The following is a 23,331-nucleotide window of genomic DNA, read 5'->3' on the forward strand; positions in this document are numbered from 1 at the left end:
ATACCTCTGTGCACTCATACAGCATTCAGTCTGTATACCTGTGTGCACTCATACAGCATTCAGTCCGTATACCTCTGTGCACTCATACAGTATTCAGTCCGTATACCTCTGTGCACTCATACAGCATTCAGTCTGTATACCTCTGTGCACTCATACAGTATTCAGTCCGTATACCTCTGTGCACTCATACAGTATTCACTCCGTATACCTCTGTGCACTCGCTCATACAGCATTCAGTCCGTATACCTCTGTGCACTCATACAGCATTCAGTCCGTATACCTCTGTGCACTCCCTCATACAGTATTGCTTCAGAGCAATATATATATATTTTTTAAAGCAAATTGAGGGTGGGGGGCCGGGTCCTGAGACCCCCACTAATCTGCAGGACATTTAAGTTGGAAAAAGAGAGTTATATTTATTCCTAAGAAAGCTGGAAACTGCTAAAACGAACCCTTTGACAGAAGAGGACTTTGGGGGGACTTATAAATCCCGCCACCTTCTCATGTACAGAACACATAACAATCAGTGTCAGGTTTTGTTTTTTTTATTTCACACATCCCGCAGCAGCGGCTCTGGACCCCGTGTCTGTATACAGGGGGAGCAGACGCTGCATACAGTGAACGGTAACAGAATGCAGGTTTATAACAACGATACCCATCATGTTCTAATGAGATTCTGATGGGAGTAATAGTCCATTTCGCAGCAGACGCCTGTACACGTACAGTGATCCTTCCGCCATAAACGCTCTGCCTTAGATACGGTTACAGGTACAGCCCCTCCGGCGTACCTTCTTGCTTCTTGTACAGGACGTTCTCTTTAGATTTCTTAAAATCTTCATTGGTGACTTTCATCCTCCTTTCCCGCAGCGCCATCAGCCCGGCCTCCGTACATATCGCCTGCGGGGGGGGAGACGACACATGAGTTCTGCTGCTGAGGTCACATGTAACATTAATGTTCTCCTAATCACCCGTCACCTCCAGAGCAGTAATCCTGCAGACTATCACTCCTGTAACCCAATACCCTGATCGCAGCTGCTTTACTTGGTGGGATATAAAGCACAACCTGGATCATCGCCTGATATATGGTGCATTGAAAACTGCATCTCCCACAATACAGCAGCGACCCCCAGCGATGGGACCCCCACTGATCAACAGGCTAGAGGGGACTGGACAACCCCTTTAACTTGTTCTGCAGCCAGCGACCGACAGTATAATACTGAGGCGATAGAAGGAAAACGGTGCAAAATTTGTAATGATTGATTAATTAAGTAAAATCAATTAATGATTAACCCTTATTTTTTTTCCTTTCTAAATGCATGCATTTAAGTTAACAAAAAATAAAAAAAAGTCTCCAAAAGGTGGACAAGCCCTTTAAGCCCTGGGCTCTACATGGAGCATGCATACAGTCATGTAAATATATCTTTACTGTAACCAGCTTTCTGCAAGCGAAAAGTTTCTAACATCTGGATGGAGTTTGCAAAAATCTTAAGAAAAGCTCAATATATGGGACTGATTTTTCAGTTGCAGAATTTGCAGCAAAGAAATGGTTACATGACAGCATCTATGGTCCATGTAAGGTCCTGGACCCGCTCATCGCCTCCATCACTTCTACACAGGTTATGGAGGATCTCAGCAGGAGATTGTTCCAAACATCTTGGAGACCTGATCCCAGACAGACGGGATGATGCGAGATCAGGGCTCCTCGCTGTTTTTTGTGCTCAAGATTGTTCATAATGATAGTGGCTCCAAATTTATTATGCAGCTAGACAACTACCACCAACATCCAGCCAATGTCATTAATAACGATGAATCCTGGAGGTGATGATCCGGCCGCACAGAGCCTTGATCTCACATCATCTCATCTGTCTGGGATCACATGAAGGATCCGCACAAGTCTCATACGCAGAAGATCTGGGCTCAGGTCTCCAAGATGGTTGGAACAATATCCTGCTGAGATCCTCCATAACCTGTGTACAAGGGACGAGAAGTGATGGAGGCGACGGGCGGTCACCAGCTACTGGCGGTGGAGGCGACGGGCGGTCACCAGCTACTGGCGGTGGAGGCGACGGGCGGTCACCAGCTACTGGCGGTGGAGGCGACGGGCGGTCACCAGCTACTGGCGGTGGAGGCGACGGGCGGTCACCAGCTACTGGCGGTGGAGGCGACGGGCGGTCACCAGCTACTGGCGGTGGAGGCGACGGGCGGTCACCAGCTACTGGCGGTGGAGGCGACGGGCGGTCACCAGCTACTGGCGGTGGAGGCGACGGGCGGTCACTATTACATCCATGTAATCAGTCCCCAATAGTCGCACACTTCCCCGTGTCACACCTTTATATCTGCTCCGGACAGGTCGTCTTTGGCCATGATCAGATCGTCCAGGGTGACGTCGTCAGACAGCGTCATGCGACTTGTGTGGATCTGGAAGATTCTCTTCTTAGTCTTTTCATCTGGTAGAGGGAATTCAATCTTTCTGTCGATACGACCTGAGAAAGTAAGAAGAAAGTTACATGTACTGGAAATATACAATGCAAGCGGCAGAGCCAAAAATTGATGACCATTCTTCAGCCAGTGAGAGCCCCCCAGCCACCCAGGAGCCCTGCGACTCATCCCTGCATTGTCCTGTGGGCCCACGCCGTGCGGTCATGTGTCTGGGACATTAGGTGGGAGTCAATGCGCTGTTTTGCCCCTGTACCCATCACCCGTGTGCGGTGGGCTATGACCCTGGGCACCATCAGGATTACACTCCGATATATTATTATATACCTGGTCTAATTAAGGCCGGATCCAGAGTTTCTATCCTGTTGGTGGCCATAATGACTTTCACGTCCCCCCGGGAATCAAATCCATCCAGCTGATTGAGCAGCTCCAACATGGTTCTCTGAATTTCTCGCTCGCCCCCGGAGTTGGAGTCGTACCTGTAAGAGCAGACATTAGACAATGGTTCGTGTTGTACGAGGGATCTCGTAATGACCGGTCTCGTGTGCGTCCGTCCTATGCACCAGAATAGGACGCACACGATACCTGTCGGCTGTGCACAAGTGCTGGCGATGACATAAGGTCTGAAATGCCGGAGAAACCCTTTAACTTCATCTGGTATCAAACCCAGATTTCATGGAAAAATAACATCCATAATTCCTGTCCTTCCACGTTAAACACCTGCAGGACTACAACAACCAGCATATCCAGAAATATGAGGATTCTCCATGCTTACCTCTTTGTGCCGATGGCATCTATCTCATCGATAAACACTATGGATGGCGCGTGCTCTTCTGCCACCCTGAACAGCTCGCGGACCAGCTTGGGTCCATCGCCCAGGTATTTCTGGATGAGCTCCGAGCCCACCACCCTCAGGAAGGTGGCCGACGTCTGGTTGGCTACAGCTTTGGCCAGAAGGGTTTTACCTGTGGAGATCGGTCGGGTCAGATAATGTTAACGGATACAAGATAACATGAGAGTGTGCAGTGCGGGTGCCGTACCTGTGCCGGGTGGGCCGTAGAGAATGACGCCTTTGGGGGGTTTGATGCCCATCTCTTCATAGTACTCGGGATGGGTGAGGGGCAGCTCCACAGATTCCTACAGGGCAGAAATCACACAGACTGAGAGCGGCAGCAAAGCGAGGGCGGAAAGAAGCGCCCCGAAGCGGCACATGTACAGCGTTCCTGCGGCGTTCGGGTTTTAACCCCTTCCCGACATAGATCGTACTATTCTGTTCCATGTCAGGAGGGGTCTATGCATCTTTTTACGCCCAGAAAGCGTCATAGGAGATTGTGATTTTCTTACTGAAGTATTGCAGTGAGTAGAATAGATCTCGAGCGGCACAACGCAAAAGTGAGAAGGTAAAAACATAAAGAAAAAATAAAGGCTTGAATCAGCTTAGATTTCAACCACACAAAAATAAAGGAAAAAAAATAAAAACACACGAATACCCATAATTGTACTGGCCCGGAGAATCAGGTTTCCAGGTCAGCACCGAGAGTGCCGTAAAAAAATGGTAGAATTGTGATTTGGTTTTTTTCAGCGTTTCTCACTACATTATACAGTAAAGTGAAAGCTGTCAGTCAAAACTACAACTCAAACAGCAGAAAAACATCCGGCCTCGTACAGTTATACTGACCGAAAACTAAAGCCATGGCTGCTGCAAGGAGGGGAGGGAAAATCTGCTAAGGGGCTAAGACAGGGGGACACGTTTATATGTAGCTGACAAGAACATTTATGGCGCACCTTGATTTCCTGGATCTGGTTATCCAGTCCTCCGATGTCAGCGTAGGTCTCCTGAGGAGCCTTCTCCACTTTCATCACCGTCACCAGAGGGTCTGTGTCATCCATGAGGACCCCGATCACAGCGTGGACCTAGAAATAAACCAAGACGATAAGTGATGGAGCACAAGTAGCAAGGTTCGTAAAGCTTCACCCCCCCCCCCCCGGGGTACATGGTGGTCGTAAAGCTCCACCACCCCCCACTCGGGGTCCGCCTGCTGCCCAGGGAACGGAGTTCTGGAATATGGGAACCCAAGTCTGTGGAGCCAATCACGAATGGAGCGGAGGAGCACATACTCGACCTCGGCTTCATTCATTGTCTATGGGACTGTCAGAAGCAGCCAAGTGCTGTCCTCTAATATGTCCGGCAATCCAGGACAGAATGAACGGAGCCAAGGTCGATCATGCGCTCTTCCACTCCAGTCAGGACAGGCTCTGCAGAGTCCCTCTCTGGATCGCTGAGGATCCCAGTAAGTGATCCCATGTCCTGCGGGCGGAACTTAAGTGCCCCTTTAAGTTCAGACGAGCAATGAACTCTGTGACCTGTCACGTGTGCAGCTCTGGGTGCTCATCTGCTATGTGGTGGGGAGAGAGGAGCTGCCTGTTCTGTACACGCACTAGTCCGATCCATAAATCAGACCAACAAGCGCTCGCCACAAGTGCAGATCTAAAGTCCATATGGAAAATACACTCAAGTGCACTCAGCCTTAAAGGGGTTTTCCTCTTTCAGCAATCTTCTGGCAGGCAGAGGTACAGTTATGTGTATAAAAATAAAATAAATGCATTTTACTTACCTCGCTGGGTCCAGAGCCAAGTTTTCTCTCCTGCCCTGATCTGTTGTAAGGCTGTGGTGGTGACATCACATCGACAACGCTGCAGCCAATCACGGATCTAAGGTGATCTAGACTTTATGAGCTGCTGAGTTTAGTGATTGGCTGCAGCGCTGTCACATGACATCACTGCTGCAGACTAACAACAAAGACCAGGGCAGGGGCAGAGACAAAGCTCTTAACCCGGGGAGAGCGAGAAAACAAAGCTGAGGCATCGGGGCAAAGATTGCTGAAAGCAGCACAGACGTTTGCGCTCGCCGACTCCGCAAGCACAGACGTTAAAGAAAAGAGATGAAATACTATAGCAGAGTCATGCACAAGACTGGCGAGCCCTTGTACACGTCACGTATTGCTCCGCTCCCCATCTCCTCACCTTGTGGTTCAGGAGGACGGAGCACCCCGGCTCCAGCAGATCTTTGTCCACAAAGGACAGGATGCTGACGTAATGCTCCGATCCTACAGACGTGGAGACGATGGCGTGGTTATCATCAATGATTTCCTCCAGGGTTCCCACCGACATGGGCGTTCCTCGCAGGTCATCCACCTTGGATCTCTCTTCCTGCCAGCAGAAAATCACACACAATAGTGTCACCGTGGATCCGCTACGTCACACATCCAGAACATCTCCCCCCCCACCCCGTGGCCCCGTCTACCTCCTGCTTCTCCTCCAGAGGCTTCATCTGCTCCTGGTTTCTGATGAACTCTTCCTCCATCAGGAGATAGTCCTTGATCCTCTCCAGCTTCAGTAGCTTCAGCCGGCACTGAGTATGGGGGGTGACTAAAGGAGACGACATTACAGAGACACGTCAGCAGTGACAGGAGCCCCGCTACCTTTCTCAGAAAGTGGTCATCCAGCTTTCCCACAGTACTGAGAGGCTGATCCAACTAGTAATGTAGGGAATAAGAGACGGAAAGCTCAGCCGCAGAACCGGCCATGTTTAAGAATCAGGACTCTGGAAAAGTTGGGTGATGACCTCTCTCTGGGCGCAGAACAGGAGGTCAATAATTCCCAAAAATTGTTAGAACAAAACATGCCCTCTAAATAATTTTTTTTTTTTAAGCACATGGTCTTGCGCCCGCTCACTTCTGCACTGGGAGGTGATCGCTGTGTCACTGATGTGCAGACACAAAGTCACTCACCTCCAGATGTGACAGTGAACAGTGCTGGACAACCCCTTTAAGGCTTTATTATATAACTGAGAACAGATGTTAAAGGGGTTGTACATGGCTGCTGATCATGGGTTGTGTGTTAAAGTGAATGGTGCTTAGCTGCAATACCATACACAATCTGTGGACAGGTGAGGCGCTGTTTTTTTCTAATCCTGGACAAACCCTTTAGATTTGCTGCATTATGGTATTTATGGCTACAAGCATTAAAGGGATTTTCTACCAATAACATGGTAGTAAATCATGGCTATTGATACTGGTCCTGATGAGGGGGCCCCGGCTCCTTCCTCCACAGCGGAGACGTAAAATCTACAGAAATGGCAAGCCGGGTGTGTAGGACAGTGAGTGACGGTGTCCGTGGCACTGCTGGGCACCGCTGATTTTAGGATTGTAGCGTCCCAGTAATTGAACCTTCTACAGATCAGTATTTGCCTCTCACTTCTGTATTGGACAGTGGGTGGCGCTGTAGGCGCAGTGTTGATGGCCACTTGTCAGGTCTCGTGCATTTGCTCCATTATAATAGGACTGTCGCAGGATCCCTACCGAGCCGATACCTGAATGTGCCCTGGTAGCAGCGTCTTTTAACCCCCGATGTGCTGGAGGATCCCTTTAAAGAAGCTGCTGTCAGGAGTTTTCCTCTGGACAAGAAGCTGCAGTGACAGAAGTTCAGATCTCACCTAACGGCAGTTTACTGGCAGCATCCGGACCCTTCGTCTTCTTTTTCTTCTTGCCGACTCTGGTGGGGACGGGCGGCTCGTACTTCTTCTTCTTGTCCTTCCATGTTAAAAAAAAATAAATAATAATGTCACTACATCGTTAGAGGCAGCACATGTCTACATCAATATGGGGAGAGATTGCAGTAATCCGGCATCGTGCCGGATCATCAGAGGACGCCTGTACAGTCACCTTCCTGCTCCTGGAAACAATGGCGACGTCCTTAATTCTAGGACTGACGAGTCAGGACAGGCGCCGGAGACTCCTCAGATGTGGACAGGCCAGGTGAAAACCTGCTAATCCAGCATGAAATTATTATTATAGTCAGGTGCCAGATTACCAGGATATATGGGCCATAGAGCGCCGGAGGAGAGGAATATTCCTGTGGGGCTCATGTGACGACTATAAGTGATGATGAACGGGTCTAATCCTCGATCGTTTGGACGTTCCGCAGCTTTATAAAAGACATTAACAATTCTTCACCAGGTTCAAGATCTCTGCTTGCTGTCAGTTCTTGTGGCTGAAATCCCGTCACAATGTATCCAGTGTAGACAATCGTCTGTGACTGATCAGCACCAGAAATGTATCAATAACTGGATAAAATGGAACAGCAGCCAACCCTCTGGAGAGCGTCACTCACTGACAGCAAGGAGGAATCCTATTAACTGTGAGGACCGGAAACAGACTGGTTATTAAACTTTTCAGAACTTTTTGTAAATCAGTCTTAATTATTGTTTTATGAAGAGGCTGGACCGGCCCATTAAGATCTATAGTTAACGGCAGTCGTCGTGTCACCAATGTTCTATTCACTGCCGCACAGCAGAGATGGTCCTTTCTCCGAGATCCCCGGGATCAGCCGTGTAGCCGAGATCACAGGAGAAGAAGGTTACACACAGCAGGAGTGATATCCAGCAGCAGCGGATGTGGGGGGCGAGGGTCTGCGGCTCACCTTGTCGTCCTTCTTCCCTCCTCCGGGGCCGTGTCCTCCGCTCTGACTTTGACCCTGATAATCACAGAATAGAACAGTTTGGTTTGGTGACAATATTAGGGTGCATGTCGGGGTAACGGACAGAGTTCAGAGGTCGTATCCTGTATAACCCCCAATATGTCCGACGAGCCGCCGTCACCTAGATGAGAAATACTCAGAGGTGCAACCATCTCCCATCGCTGCCCGGGACGATGGGCGATGTAACGGGCAGAGGCTGTTATCTATGGGCTCAATGGCTAACACTGTTAGGGGGGACGACACCGGCGCTGTATGTAATGGAAGTGGTGACAATGGGGGGAATCATTAAGGGAAGCGACAATTAGCGCACAGGGACGGAGAGAACGGCAAAGGGTCATATGTGTAAGAGAAATGTTCACTGATATGGGGTCCAGATTACAGGCATGGGGATGGATTTTGGGGGTAATATGACATTATATATATATATATATATATATATATATATATATATATATATATATATATATATATATATATATATATATATCCATACAATGAAGAATGGCAGCACTCATTTAAAAAATGTATTCCAAAAACCTGCACACAATGCTGCGGCTCTGGCAACCAGGGCTGTGGAGTCGGAGTCGGTATAAAATGGACCGACTCCGACTTCTTAAACATATAATAAATTGGGTACAGAAATTCAATGCAGTTTGTGGGGAATATTTTTTCATAAGAATTTGAAAAAGTTATGAAATGTCCTATAAATGTCTGTCCTCTTCCTGATCTAAGGGTCTGGACTTTAAGCTGAAATGAATCTGTGCTACAGTAAATTTATCACTTAAACATGAGCCGTGTATGAGGGAGTCGGAGTCATGGAAATTGAGGAGTCGAGGTTTGGCTTACCGACTCCACAGCCCTGCTGGCACCGAGACCTTTTCTACTTGTCACATTTTTTAATTAAGAATACTGCCATTCTCCATTGTTTGTATTATATAGTTCAGTCGTACGGACTCTGGTTGCACCCGCACTTTTCAATTGATGCTCATGTACCCACTTTTTAAAAAAATATAAAATATACATATATATATATTCTGTAATCAGACACAGATGGGTGTATATCCCATCGGGTGTACACGGGGGAGGGGGGGTTGCGTAGACATCCCATCGGGTGTACACGGGGGAGGGGGGGTTGCGTAGACATCCCATCGGGTGTACACGGGGGAGGGGGGGGTTGCGTAGACATCCCATCGGGTGTACACGGGGGAGGGGGGGGTTGCGTAGACATCCCATCGGGTGTACACGGGGGAGGGGGGTTGCGTAGACATCCCATCGGGTGTACACGGGGGAGGGGGGGTTGCGTAGACATCCCATCGGGTGTACACGGGGGAGGGGGGGTTGCGTAGACATCCCATCGGGTGTACACGGGGGAGGGGGGGTTGCGTAGACATCCCATCGGGTGTACACGGGGGAGGGGGGGGTTGCGTAGACATCCCATCGGGTGTACACGGGGGAGGGGGGGGTTGCGTAGACATCCCATCGGGTGTACACGGGGGAGGGGGGGGTTGCGTAGACATCCCATCGGGTGTACACGGGGGAGGGGGGGGTTGCGTAGACATCCCATCGGGTGTACACGGGGGAGGGGGGGTTGCGTAGACATCCCATCGGGTGTACACGGGGGAGGGGGGGGTTGCGTAGACATCCCATCGGGTGTACACGGGGGAGGGGGGGTTGCGTAGACATCCCATCGGGTGTACACGGGGGAGGGGGGGTTGCGTAGACATCCCATCGGGTGTACACGGGGAGGGGGGGTTGCGTAGACATCCCATCGGTTGTACACGGGGGAGGGGGGGGTTGCGTAGACATCCCATCGGTTGTACACGGGGGAGGGGGGGTTGCGTAGACATCCCATCGGTTGTACACGGGGGAGGGGGGGTTGCGTAGACATCCCATCGGTTGTACACGGGGGAGGGGGGGTTGCGTAGACATCCCATCGGTTGTACACGGGGGAGGGGGGGTTGCGTAGACATCCCATCGGTTGTACACGGGGGAGGGGGGGTTGCGTAGACATCCCATCGGTTGTACACGGGGGAGGGGGGGTTGCGTAGACATCCCATCGGTTGTACACGGGGGAGGGGGGGTTGCGTAGACATCCCATCGGTTGTACACGGGGGAGGGGGGGTTGCGTAGACATCCCATCGGTTGTACACGGGGGAGGGGGGGTTGCGTAGACATCCCATCGGTTGTACACGGGGGAGGGGGGGTTGCGTAGACATCCCATCGGTTGTACACGGGGGAGGGGGGGTTGCGTAGACATCCCATCGGTTGTACACGGGGGAGGGGGGGTTGCGTAGACATCCCATCGGTTGTACACGGGGGAGGGGGGGTTGCGTAGACATCCCATCGGTTGTACACGGGGGAGGGGGGGTTGCGTAGACATCCCATCGGTTGTACACGGGGGAGGGGGGGTTGCGTAGACATCCCATCGGTTGTACACGGGGGAGGGGGGGTTGCGTAGACATCCCATCGGTTGTACACGGGGGAGGGGGGGTTGCGTAGACATCCCATCGGTTGTACACGGGGGAGGGGGGGTTGCGTAGACATCCCATCGGTTGTACACGGGGAGGGGGGGTTGCGTAGACATCCCATCGGTTGTACACGGGGGAGGGGGGGTTGCGTAGACATCCCATCGGTTGTACACGGGGGAGGGGGGGTTGCGTAGACATCCCATCGGTTGTACACGGGGGAGGGGGGTTGCGTAGACATCCCATCGGTTGTACACGGGGGAGGGGGGGTTGCGTAGACATCCCATCGGTTGTACACGGGGGAGGGGGGGTTGCGTAGACATCCCATCGGTTGTACACGGGGGAGGGGGGGTTGCGTAGACATCCCATCGGTTGTACACGGGGGAGGGGGGGTTGCGTAGACATCCCATCGGTTGTACACGGGGGAGGGGGGGTTGCGTAGACATCCCATCGGTTGTACACGGGGGAGGGGGGGTTGCGTAGACATCCCATCGGTTGTACACGGGGGAGGGGGGGTTGCGTAGACATCCCATCGGTTGTACACGGGGGAGGGGGGGTTGCGTAGACATCCCATCGGTTGTACACGGGGGAGGGGGGGTTGCGTAGACATCCCATCGGTTGTACACGGGGGAGGGGGGTTGCGTAGACATCCCATCGGTTGTACACGGGGGAGGGGGGGTTGCGTAGACATCCCATCGGTTGTACACGGGGGAGGGGGGGTTGCGTAGACATCCCATCGGTTGTACACGGGGGAGGGGGGGTTGCGTAGACATCCCATCGGTTGTACACGGGGGAGGGGGGGTTGCGTAGACATCCCATCGGTTGTACACGGGGGAGGGGGGGTTGCGTAGACATCCCATCGGTTGTACACGGGGGAGGGGGGGTTGCGTAGACATCCCATCGGTTGTACACGGGGGAGGGGGGGTTGCGTAGACATCCCATCGGTTGTACACGGGGGAGGGGGGGTTGCGTAGACATCCCATCGGTTGTACACGGGGGAGGGGGGGTTGCGTAGACATCCCATCGGTTGTACACGGGGGAGGGGGGGTTGCGTAGACATCCCATCGGTTGTACACGGGGGAGGGGGGGTTGCGTAGACATCCCATCGGTTGTACACGGGGAGGGGGGGTTGCGTAGACATCCCATCGGTTGTACACGGGGGAGGGGGGGTTGCGTAGACATCCCATCGGTTGTACACGGGGGAGGGGGGGTTGCGTAGACATCCCATCGGTTGTACACGGGGGAGGGGGGTTGCGTAGACATCCCATCGGTTGTACACGGGGGAGGGGGGGTTGCGTAGACATCCCATCGGTTGTACACGGGGGAGGGGGGGTTGCGTAGACATCCCATCGGTTGTACACGGGGGAGGGGGGGTTGCGTAGACATCCCATCGGTTGTACACGGGGGAGGGGGGGTTGCGTAGACATCCCATCGGTTGTACACGGGGGAGGGGGGGTTGCGTAGACATCCCATCGGTTGTACACGGGGGAGGGGGGGTTGCGTAGACATCCCATCGGTTGTACACGGGGGAGGGGGGGTTGCGTAGACATCCCATCGGTTGTACACGGGGGAGGGGGGGTTGCGTAGACATCCCATCGGTTGTACACGGGGGAGGGGGGTTGCGTAGACATCCCATCGGTTGTACACGGGGGAGGGGGGGTTGCGTAGACATCCCATCGGTTGTACACGGGGGAGGGGGGGTTGCGTAGACATCCCATCGGTTGTACACGGGGGAGGGGGGGTTGCGTAGACATCCCATCGGTTGTACACGGGGGAGGGGGGGTTGCGTAGACATCCCATCGGTTGTACACGGGGGAGGGGGGGTTGCGTAGACATCCCATCGGTTGTACACGGGGGAGGGGGGGTTGCGTAGACATCCCATCGGTTGTACACGGGGGAGGGGGGGTTGCGTAGACATCCCATCGGTTGTACACGGGGGAGGGGGGGTTGCGTAGACATCCCATCGGTTGTACACGGGGGAGGGGGGGTTGCGTAGACATCCCATCGGTTGTACACGGGGGAGGGGGGGTTGCGTAGACATCCCATCGGTTGTACACGGGGGAGGGGGGGTTGCGTAGACATCCCATCGGTTGTACACGGGGGAGGGGGGGTTGCGTAGACATCCCATCGGTTGTACACGGGGGAGGGGGGGTTGCGTAGACATCCCATCGGTTGTACACGGGGGAGGGGGGGTTGCGTAGACATCCCATCGGTTGTACACGGGGGAGGGGGGGTTGCGTAGACATCCCATCGGTTGTACACGGGGGAGGGGGGGTTGCGTAGACATCCCATCGGTTGTACACGGGGGAGGGGGGGTTGCGTAGACATCCCATCGGTTGTACACGGGGGAGGGGGGGTTGCGTAGACATCCCATCGGTTGTACACGGGGGAGGGGGGGTTGCGTAGACATCCCATCGGTTGTACACGGGGGAGGGGGGGTTGCGTAGACATCCCATCGGTTGTACACGGGGGAGGGGGGGTTGCGTAGACATCCCATCGGTTGTACACGGGGGAGGGGGGGTTGCGTAGACATCCCATCGGTTGTACACGGGGGAGGGGGGGTTGCGTAGACATCCCATCGGTTGTACACGGGGGAGGGGGGGTTGCGTAGACATCCCATCGGTTGTACACGGGGGAGGGGGGGGTTGCGTAGACATCCCATCGGTTGTACACGGGGGAGGGGGGGTTGCGTAGACATCCCATCGGTTGTACACGGGGGAGGGGGGGTTGCGTAGACATCCCATCGGTTGTACACGGGGGAGGGGGGGGTTGCGTAGACATCCCATCGGTTGTACACGGGGGAGGGGGGGGTTGCGTAGACATCCCATCGGTTGTACACGGGGGAGGGGGGGTTGCGTAGACATCCCATCGGTTGTACACGGGGGAGGGGGGTTGCGTAGACATCCCATCGGTTGTACACGGGGGGAGGGGGGGGTTGCGTAGACATCCCATCGGTTGTACACGGGGGAGGGGGGGTTGCGTAGACATCCCATCGGTTGTACACGGGGGAGGGGGGGTTGCGTAGACATCCCATCGGTTGTACACGGGGGAGGGGGGGTTGCGTAGACATCCCATCGGTTGTACACGGGGGAGGGGGGGGTTGCGTAGACATCCCATCGGTTGTACACGGGGGAGGGGGGGGTTGCGTAGACATCCCATCGGTTGTACACGGGGGAGGGGGGGGTTGCGTAGACATCCCATCGGTTGTACACGGGGGAGGGGGGGGTTGCGTAGACATCCCATCGGTTGTACACGGGGGAGGGGGGGGTTGCGTAGACATCCCATCGGTTGTACACGGGGGAGGGGGGGGTTGCGTAGACATCCCATCGGTTGTACACGGGGGAGGGGGGGGTTGCGTAGACATCCCATCGGTTGTACACGGGGGAGGGGGGGGTTGCGTAGACATCCCATCGGTTGTACACGGGGGAGGGGGGGGTTGCGTAGACATCCCATCGGTTGTACACGGGGGAGGGGGGGGTTGCGTAGACATCCCATCGGTTGTACACGGGGGAGGGGGGGGTTGCGTAGACATCCCATCGGTTGTACACGGGGGAGGGGGGGGTTGCGTAGACATCCCATCGGTTGTACACGGGGGAGGGGGGGGTTGCGTAGACATCCCATCGGTTGTACACGGGGGAGGGGGGGGTTGCGTAGACATCCCATCGGTTGTACACGGGGGAGGGGGGGGTTGCGTAGACATCCCATCGGTTGTACACGGGGGAGGGGGGGGTTGCGTAGACATCCCATCGGTTGTACACGGGGGAGGGGGGGGTTGCGTAGACATCCCATCGGTTGTACACGGGGGAGGGGGGGTTGCGTAGACATCCCATCGGTTGTACACGGGGGAGGGGGGGGTTGCGTAGACATCCCATCGGTTGTACACGGGGGAGGGGGGGGTTGCGTAGACATCCCATCGGTTGTACACGGGGGAGGGGGGGGTTGCGTAGACATCCCATCGGTTGTACACGGGGGAGGGGGGGGTTGCGTAGACATCCCATCGGTTGTACACGGGGGAGGGGGGGGTTGCGTAGACATCCCATCGGTTGTACACGGGGGAGGGGGGGTTGCGTAGACATCCCATCGGTTGTACACGGGGGAGGGGGGGGTTGCGTAGACATCCCATCGGTTGTACACGGGGGAGGGGGGGGTTGCGTAGACATCCCATCGGTTGTACACGGGGGAGGGGGGGGTTGCGTAGACATCCCATCGGTTGTACACGGGGGAGGGGGGGGTTGCGTAGACATCCCATCGGTTGTACACGGGGGAGGGGGGGGTTGCGTAGACATCCCATCGGTTGTACACGGGGGAGGGGGGGGTTGCGTAGACATCCCATCGGTTGTACACGGGGGAGGGGGGGGTTGCGTAGACATCCCATCGGTTGTACACGGGGGAGGGGGGGGTTGCGTAGACATCCCATCGGTTGTACACGGGGGAGGGGGGGGTTGCGTAGACATCCCATCGGTTGTACACGGGGGAGGGGGGGGTTGCGTAGACATCCCATCGGTTGTACACGGGGGAGGGGGGGGTTGCGTAGACATCCCATCGGTTGTACACGGGGGAGGGGGGGGTTGCGTAGACATCCCATCGGTTGTACACGGGGGAGGGGGGGGTTGCGTAGACATCCCATCGGTTGTACACGGGGGAGGGGGGGGTTGCGTAGACATCCCATCGGTTGTACACGGGGGAGGGGGGGTTGCGTAGACATCCCATCGGTTGTACACGGGGGAGGGGGGGGTTGCGTAGACATCCCATCGGTTGTACACGGGGGAGGGGGGGGTTGCGTAGACATCCCATCGGTTGTACACGGGGGAGGGGGGGTTGCGTAGACATCCCATCGGTTGTACACGGGGGAGGGGGGGTTGCGTAGACATCCCATCGGTTGTACACGGGGGAGGGGGGGTTGCGTAGACATCCCATCGGTTGTACACGGGGGAGGGGGGGGTTGCGTAGACATCCCATCGGTTGTACACGGGGGAGGGGGGGGTTGCGTAGACATCCCATCGGTTGTACACGGGGGAGGGGGGGTTGCGTAGACATCCCATCGGTTGTACACGGGGGAGGGGGGGGTTGCGTAGACATCCCATCGGTTGTACACGGGGGAGGGGGGGTTGCGTAGACATCCCATCGGTTGTACACGGGGGAGGGGGGGTTGCGTAGACATCCCATCGGTTGTACACGGGGGAGGGGGGGTTGCGTAGACATCCCATCGGTTGTACACGGGGGAGGGGGGGTTGCGTAGACATCCCATCGGTTGTACACGGGGGAGGGGGGGTTGCGTAGACATCCCATCGGTTGTACACGGGGGAGGGGGGGTTGCGTAGACATCCCATCGGTTGTACACGGGGGAGGGGGGGTTGCGTAGACATCCCATCGGTTGTACACGGGGGAGGGGGGGTTGCGTAGACATCCCATCGGTTGTACACGGGGGAGGGGGGGTTGCGTAGACATCCCATCGGTTGTACACGGGGGAGGGGGGGTTGCGTAGACATCCCATCGGTTGTACACGGGGGAGGGGGGGTTGCGTAGACATCCCATCGGTTGTACACGGGGGAGGGGGGGTTGCGTAGACATCCCATCGGTTGTACACGGGGGAGGGGGGGTTGCGTAGACATCCCATCGGTTGTACACGGGGGAGGGGGGGTTGCGTAGACATCCCATCGGTTGTACACGGGGGAGGGGGGGTTGCGTAGACATCCCATCGGTTGTACACGGGGGAGGGGGGGTTGCGTAGACATCCCATCGGTTGTACACGGGGGAGGGGGGTTGCGTAGACATCCCATCGGTTGTACACGGGGGAGGGGGGGTTGCGTAGACATCCCATCGGTTGTACACGGGGGAGGGGGGGTTGCGTAGACATCCCATCGGTTGTACACGGGGGAGGGGGGGTTGCGTAGACATCCCATCGGTTGTACACGGGGGAGGGGGGGTTGCGTAGACATCCCATCGGTTGTACACGGGGGAGGGGGGGTTGCGTAGACATCCCATCGGTTGTACACGGGGGAGGGGGGGTTGCGTAGACATCCCATCGGTTGTACACGGGGGAGGGGGGGTTGCGTAGACATCCCATCGGTTGTACACGGGGGAGGGGGGGTTGCGTAGACATCCCATCGGTTGTACACGGGGGAGGGGGGGTTGCGTAGACATCCCATCGGTTGTACACGGGGGAGGGGGGGTTGCGTAGACATCCCATCGGTTGTACACGGGGGAGGGGGGGTTGCGTAGACATCCCATCGGTTGTACACGGGGGAGGGGGGGTTGCGTAGACATCCCATCGGTTGTACACGGGGGAGGGGGGGTTGCGTAGACATCCCATCGGTTGTACACGGGGGAGGGGGGGTTGCGTAGACATCCCATCGGTTGTACACGGGGGAGGGGGGGTTGCGTAGACATCCCATCGGTTGTACACGGGGGAGGGGGGGTTGCGTAGACATCCCATCGGTTGTACACGGGGGAGGGGGGGTTGCGTAGACATCCCATCGGTTGTACACGGGGGAGGGGGGGTTGCGTAGACATCCCATCGGTTGTACACGGGGGAGGGGGGGTTGCGTAGACATCCCATCGGTTGTACACGGGGGAGGGGGGGTTGCGTAGACATCCCATCGGTTGTACACGGGGGAGGGGGGGTTGCGTAGACATCCCATCGGTTGTACACGGGGGAGGGGGGGTTGCGTAGACATCCCATCGGTTGTACACGGGGGAGGGGGGGTTGCGTAGACATCCCATCGGTTGTACACGGGGGAGGGGGGGTTGCGTAGACATCCCATCGGTTGTACACGGGGGAGGGGGGGTTGCGTAGACATCCCATCGGTTGTACACGGGGGAGGGGGGGTTGCGTAGACATCCCATCGGTTGTACACGGGGGAGGGGGGGTTGCGTAGACATCCCATCGGTTGTACACGGGGGAGGGGGGGTTGCGTAGACATCCCATCGGTTGTACACGGGGGAGGGGGGGTTGCGTAGACATCCCATCGGTTGTACACGGGGAGGGGGTTGCGTAGACATCCCATCGGTTGTACACGGGGGCGGGGGGGTGTGTAGACATCCCATCGGTTGTACACGGGGGAGGGGTGGTGTAGACATCCCATCGGTTGTACACGGGGCGGGGGGGTTGCGTAGACATCCCATCGGTTGTACACGGGGCGGGTGTGTAGACATCCCATCGGTTGTATACGGGGCGGGGGGTGTGTAGACATCCCATCGGTTGTACACGGGGGAGGGGGGGTTGCGTAGACATCCCATCGGTTGTACACGGGGGAGGGGGGGTTGCGTAGACATCCCATCGGTTGTACACGGGGGAGGGGGGGTTGCGTAGACATCCCATCGGTTGTACACGGGGGAGGGGGGGTTGCGTAGACATCCCATCGGTTGTACACGGGGGAGGGGGGGTTGCGTAGACATCCCATCGGTTGTACACGGGGCGGGTGTGTAGACATCCCATCGGTTGTACACGGGGCGGGTGTGTAGACATCCCATCGGTTGTACACGGGGCGGGTGTGTAGACATCCCATCGGTTGTACACGGGGCGGGTGTGTAGACATCCCATCGGTTGTACACGGGGCGGGTGTGTAGACATCCCATCGGTTGTACACGGGGCGGGTGTGTAGACATCCCATCGGTTGTACACGGGGCGGGTGTGTAGACATCCCATCGGTTGTACACGGGGCGGGTGTGTAGACATCCCATCGGTTGTACACGGGGCGGGTGTGTAGACATCCCATCGGTTGTACACGGGGCGGGTGTGTAGACATCCCATCGGTTGTACACGGGGCGGGTGTGTAGACATCCCATCGGTTGTACACGGGGCGGGTGTGTAGACATCCCATCGGTTGTACACGGGGCGGGTGTGTAGACATCCCATCGGTTGTACACGGGGCGGGTGTGTAGACATCCCATCGGTTGTACACGGGGCGGGTGTGTAGACATCCCATCGGTTGTATACGGGGCGGGTGTGTAGACATCCCATCGGTTGTATACGGGGCGGGTGTGTAGACATCCCATCGGTTGTATACGGGGCGGGTGTGTAGACATCCCATCGGTTGTATACGGGGCGGGTGTGTAGACATCCCATCGGTTGTATACGGGGCGGGTGTGTAGACATCCCATCGGTTGTATACGGGGCGGGTGTGTAGACATCCCATCGGTTGTATACGGGGCGGGTGTGTAGACATCCCATCGGTTGTATACGGGGCGGGTGTGTAGACATCCCATCGGTTGTATACGGGGCGGGTGTGTAGACATCCCATCGGTTGTATACGGGGCGGGTGTGTAGACATCCCATCGGTTGTATACGGGGCGGGTGTGTAGACATCCCATCGGTTGTATACGGGGCGGGTGTGTAGACATCCCATCGGTTGTATACGGGGCGGGTGTGTAGACATCCCATCGGTTGTATACGGGGCGGGTGTGTAGACATCCCATCGGTTGTATACGGGGCGGGTGTGTAGACATCCCATCGGTTGTATACGGGGCGGGTGTGTAGACATCCCATCGGTTGTATACGGGGCGGGTGTGTAGACATCCCATCGGTTGTATACGGGGCGGGTGTGTAGACATCCCATCGGTTGTATACGGGGCGGGTGTGTAGACATCCCATCGGTTGTATACGGGGCGGGTGTGTAGACATCCCATCGGTTGTATACGGGGCGGGTGTGTAGACATCCCATCGGTTGTATACGGGGCGGGTGTGTAGACATCCCATCGGTTGTATACGGGGCGGGTGTGTAGACATCCCATCGGTTGTATACGGGGCGGGTGTGTAGACATCCCATCGGTTGTATACGGGGCGGGTGTGTAGACATCCCATCGGTTGTATACGGGGCGGGTGTGTAGACATCCCATCGGTTGTATACGGGGCGGGTGTGTAGACATCCCATCGGTTGTATACGGGGCGGGTGTGTAGACATCCCATCGGTTGTATACGGGGCGGGTGTGTAGACATCCCATCGGTTGTATACGGGGCGGGTGTGTAGACATCCCATCGGTTGTATACGGGGCGGGTGTGTAGACATCCCATCGGTTGTATACGGGGCGGGTGTGTAGACATCCCATCGGTTGTATACGGGGCGGGTGTGTAGACATCCCATCGGTTGTATACGGGGCGGGTGTGTAGACATCCCATCGGTTGTATACGGGGCGGGTGTGTAGACATCCCATCGGTTGTATACGGGGCGGGTGTGTAGACATCCCATCGGTTGTATACGGGGCGGGTGTGTAGACATCCCATCGGTTGTATACGGGGCGGGTGTGTAGACATCCCATCGGTTGTATACGGGGCGGGTGTGTAGACATCCCATCGGTTGTATACGGGGCGGGTGTGTAGACATCCCATCGGTTGTATACGGGGCGGGTGTGTAGACATCCCATCGGTTGTATACGGGGCGGGTGTGTAGACATCCCATCGGTTGTATACGGGGCGGGTGTGTAGACATCCCATCGGTTGTATACGGGGCGGGTGTGTAGACATCCCATCGGTTGTATACGGGGCGGGTGTGTAGACATCCCATCGGTTGTATACGGGGCGGGTGTGTAGACATCCCATCGGTTGTATACGGGGCGGGTGTGTAGACATCCCATCGGTTGTATACGGGGCGGGTGTGTAGACATCCCATCGGTTGTATACGGGGCGGGTGTGTAGACATCCCATCGGTTGTATACGGGGCGGGTGTGTAGACATCCCATCGGTTGTATACGGGGCGGGTGTGTAGACATCCCATCGGTTGTATACGGGGCGGGTGTGTAGACATCCCATCGGTTGTATACGGGGCGGGTGTGTAGACATCCCATCGGTTGTATACGGGGCGGGTGTGTAGACATCCCATCGGTTGTATACGGGGCGGGTGTGTAGACATCCCATCGGTTGTATACGGGGCGGGTGTGTAGACATCCCATCGGTTGTATACGGGGCGGGTGTGTAGACATCCCATCGGTTGTATACGGGGCGGGTGTGTAGACATCCCATCGGTTGTATACGGGGCGGGTGTGTAGATATCCCATCAGTGTATACGGGGGGTGTATATATTCAATCGGGTGTATACGAGGCGGGTGTGTAGATATCCCATCGGGTGTATATATCCCATCAGTGTATACAGGGGTGTATATATTCCATCGGGTGTATATATTCCATCGGGTGTATATATTCCATCGGGTGTATACGGGGGGTGTATATATTCCATCGAGTGTATACGGGGGTGTATATATACCATCGGGTGTATACGGGGGGTGTATATAAATAAGTCGGTGCCGGTTAATCTCCCGGTTCCTGGAGCAAAACCTGCTCACTCACCATGTCTGCCGCTGCTCTACCACCGGAAATACGTCACTGGACGGCGGCCGCAACAAATCCAAATCACACAAAGAAAAGAAGGCGAAGCAATAAATGGCCGCCGTCACCATAACAACGGGGAGGAGTCTCTACAGTGACAGCAAGGACTCCGGCTCAGAGATGAGAGAACTAATAAAGTGATGGAAAACTAATAAGAACACCCAGGAGTGAACAATAACGAGGACGTCACAGATTACAGTGCAGATGTGAAATAACTTAATTCCTCACACACTGTCTGCTGAGCCGTGTATCTAATCCTATCCTGTGTGATACTGTCTGCTGAGCTGTGTATCTAATCCTATCCTGTGTGATACTGTCTGCTGAGCTGTGTATCTAATCCTCTCCTGTGTGATACTGTCTGCTGAGCCGTGTATCTAATCCTATCCTGTGTGATACTGTCTGCTGAGCCGTGTATCTAATCCTATCCTGTGTGATACTGTCTGCTGAGCTGTGTATCTAATCCTATCCTGTGTGATACTGTCTGCTGAGCTGTGTATCTAATCCTCTCCTGTGTGATACTGTCTGCTGAGCTGTGTATCTAATCCTCTCCTGTGTGATACTGTCTGCTGAGCCGTGTATCTAATCCTATCCTGTGTGATACTGTCTGCTGAGCTGTGTATCTAATCCTATCCTGTGTGATACTGTCTGCTGAGCTGTGTATCTAATCCTCTCCTGTGTGATACTGTCTGCTGAGCTGTGTATCTAATCCTATCCTGTGTGATACTGTGTGCTGAGCGTCTATCTAATCCTCTCCTGTGTGATACTGTCTGCTGAGCGGTGTATCTAATCCTATCCTGTGTGATACTGTCTGCTGAGCTGTGTATCTAATCCTATCCTGTGTGATACTGTCTGCTGAGCCGTGTATCTAATCCTCTCCTGTGTGATACTGTCTGCTGAGCTGTGTATCTAATCCTATCCTGTGTGATACTGTCTGCTGAGCCGTGTATCTAATCCTATCCTGTGTGATACTGTCTGCTGAGCCGTGTATCTAATCCTATCCTGTGTGATCCTGTCTGCTGAGCCGTGTATCTAATCCTATCCTGTGTGATACTGTCTGCTGAGCCGTGTATCTAATCCTATCCTGTGTGATCCTGTCTGCTGAGCCGTGTATCTAATCCTATCCTGTGTGATACTGTCTGCTGAGCCGTGTATCTAATCCTATCCTGTGTGATACTGTCTGCTGAGCCGTGTATCTAATCCTATCCTGTGTGATCCTGTCTGCTGAGCCGTGTATCTAATCCTATCCTGTGTGATACTGTCTGCTGAGCCGTGTATCTAATCCTATCCTGTGTGATACTGTCTGCTGAGCCGTGTATCTAATCCTATCCTGTGTGATACTGTCTGCTGAGCCGTGTATCTAATCCTATCCTGTGTGATACTGTCTGCTGAGCCGTGTATCTAATCCTATCCTGTGTGATACTGTCTGCTGAGCCGTGTATCTAATCCTATCCTGTGTGATACTGTCTGCTGAGTCGTGTATCTAATCCTATCCTGTGTGATACTGTCTGCTGAGCTGTGTATCTAATCCTATCCTGTGTGATACTGTCTGCTGAGCTGTGTATCTAATCCTATCCTGTGTGATACTGTCTGCTGAGCCGTGTATCTAATCCTATCCTGTGTGATACTGTCTGCTGAGCCGTGTATCTGATCCTATCCTGTGTGATACTGTCTGCTGAGCTGTGTATCTAATCCTATCCTGTGTGATACTGTCTGCTGAGCCGTGTATCTAATCCTATCCTGTGTGATACTGTCTGCTGAGCTGTGTATCTAATCCTATCCTGTGTGATACTGTCTGCTGAGCCGTGTATCTAATCCTATCCTGTGTGATACTGTCTGCTGAGCTGTGTATCTAATCCTATCCTGTGTGATACTGTCTGCTGAGCCGTGTATCTAATCCTATCCTGTGTGATACTGTCTGCCGAACCGTGTATCTAATCCTATCCTGTGTTATACTGTCTGCTGAGCCGTGTATCTAATCCTATCCTATGTGATACTGTCTGTTGAGCTGTGTATCTAATCCTATCCTGTGTGATACTGCCTGCTAAGCCGCGTATCTAATCCTATCCTGTGTGATACTGTCTGCTGAGCCGCGTATCTAATCCTATCCTGTGTGATACTGTCTGCTGAGCCGTGTATCTAATCCTATCCTGTGTGATACTGTCTGCTGAGCCGTGTATCTAATCCTCTCCTGTGTGATACTGTCTGCTGAGCCGTGTATCTAATCCTCTCCTGTGTGATACTGTCTGCTGAGCCGTGTATCTAATCCTATCCTGTGTGATACTGTCTGCTGAGCCGTGTATCTAATCCTATCCTGTGTGATACTGTCTGCTGAGCCGTGTATCTAATCCTCTAATGTGTGATACTGTCTGCTGAGCCGTGTATCTAATCCTATCCTGTGTGATACTGTCTGCTGAGCCGTGTATCTAATCCTGTCCTGTGTGATACTGTCTGCTGAGCCGTGTATCTAATCCTATCCTGTGTGATACTGTGTGCTGAGCCGTGTATCTAATCCTATCCTGTGTGATACTGTCTGCTGAGCCGTGTATCTAATCCTATCCTGTGTGATACTGT

The 23,331-nt window shown here is 54.9% G+C and overlaps 1 protein-coding gene across 1 annotated transcript; it reads right to left on the reverse strand.

Moving 5' to 3' along the window:
• Nucleotides 1–529: 529 nt before the first annotated feature.
• On the reverse strand, nucleotides 530–20,809 carry PSMC1 (proteasome 26S subunit, ATPase 1). Its single transcript, XM_073638212.1, has 11 exons — nucleotides 20,722–20,809; nucleotides 7,918–7,971; nucleotides 6,932–7,028; nucleotides 5,741–5,865; nucleotides 5,461–5,646; nucleotides 4,222–4,350; nucleotides 3,477–3,573; nucleotides 3,212–3,401; nucleotides 2,764–2,915; nucleotides 2,329–2,483; nucleotides 530–897 (listed from the first exon to the last, which is right to left on the reverse strand). The coding sequence occupies exons 1-11, from the start codon at nucleotides 20,722–20,724 to the stop codon at nucleotides 763–765; spliced, it is 1,323 nt and encodes a 440-aa protein (XP_073494313.1). The 5' UTR covers nucleotides 20,725–20,809; the 3' UTR covers nucleotides 530–762.
• Nucleotides 20,810–23,331: the final 2,522 nt, after the last annotated feature.

The sequence above is a fragment of the Phyllobates terribilis genome, unplaced genomic scaffold (assembly GCF_046119375.1).
Source record: "Phyllobates terribilis strain yellow unplaced genomic scaffold, ASM4611937v1 Scaffold_7__3_contigs__length_470593459, whole genome shotgun sequence".
NCBI lineage: Eukaryota > Metazoa > Chordata > Amphibia > Anura > Dendrobatidae > Phyllobates > Phyllobates terribilis.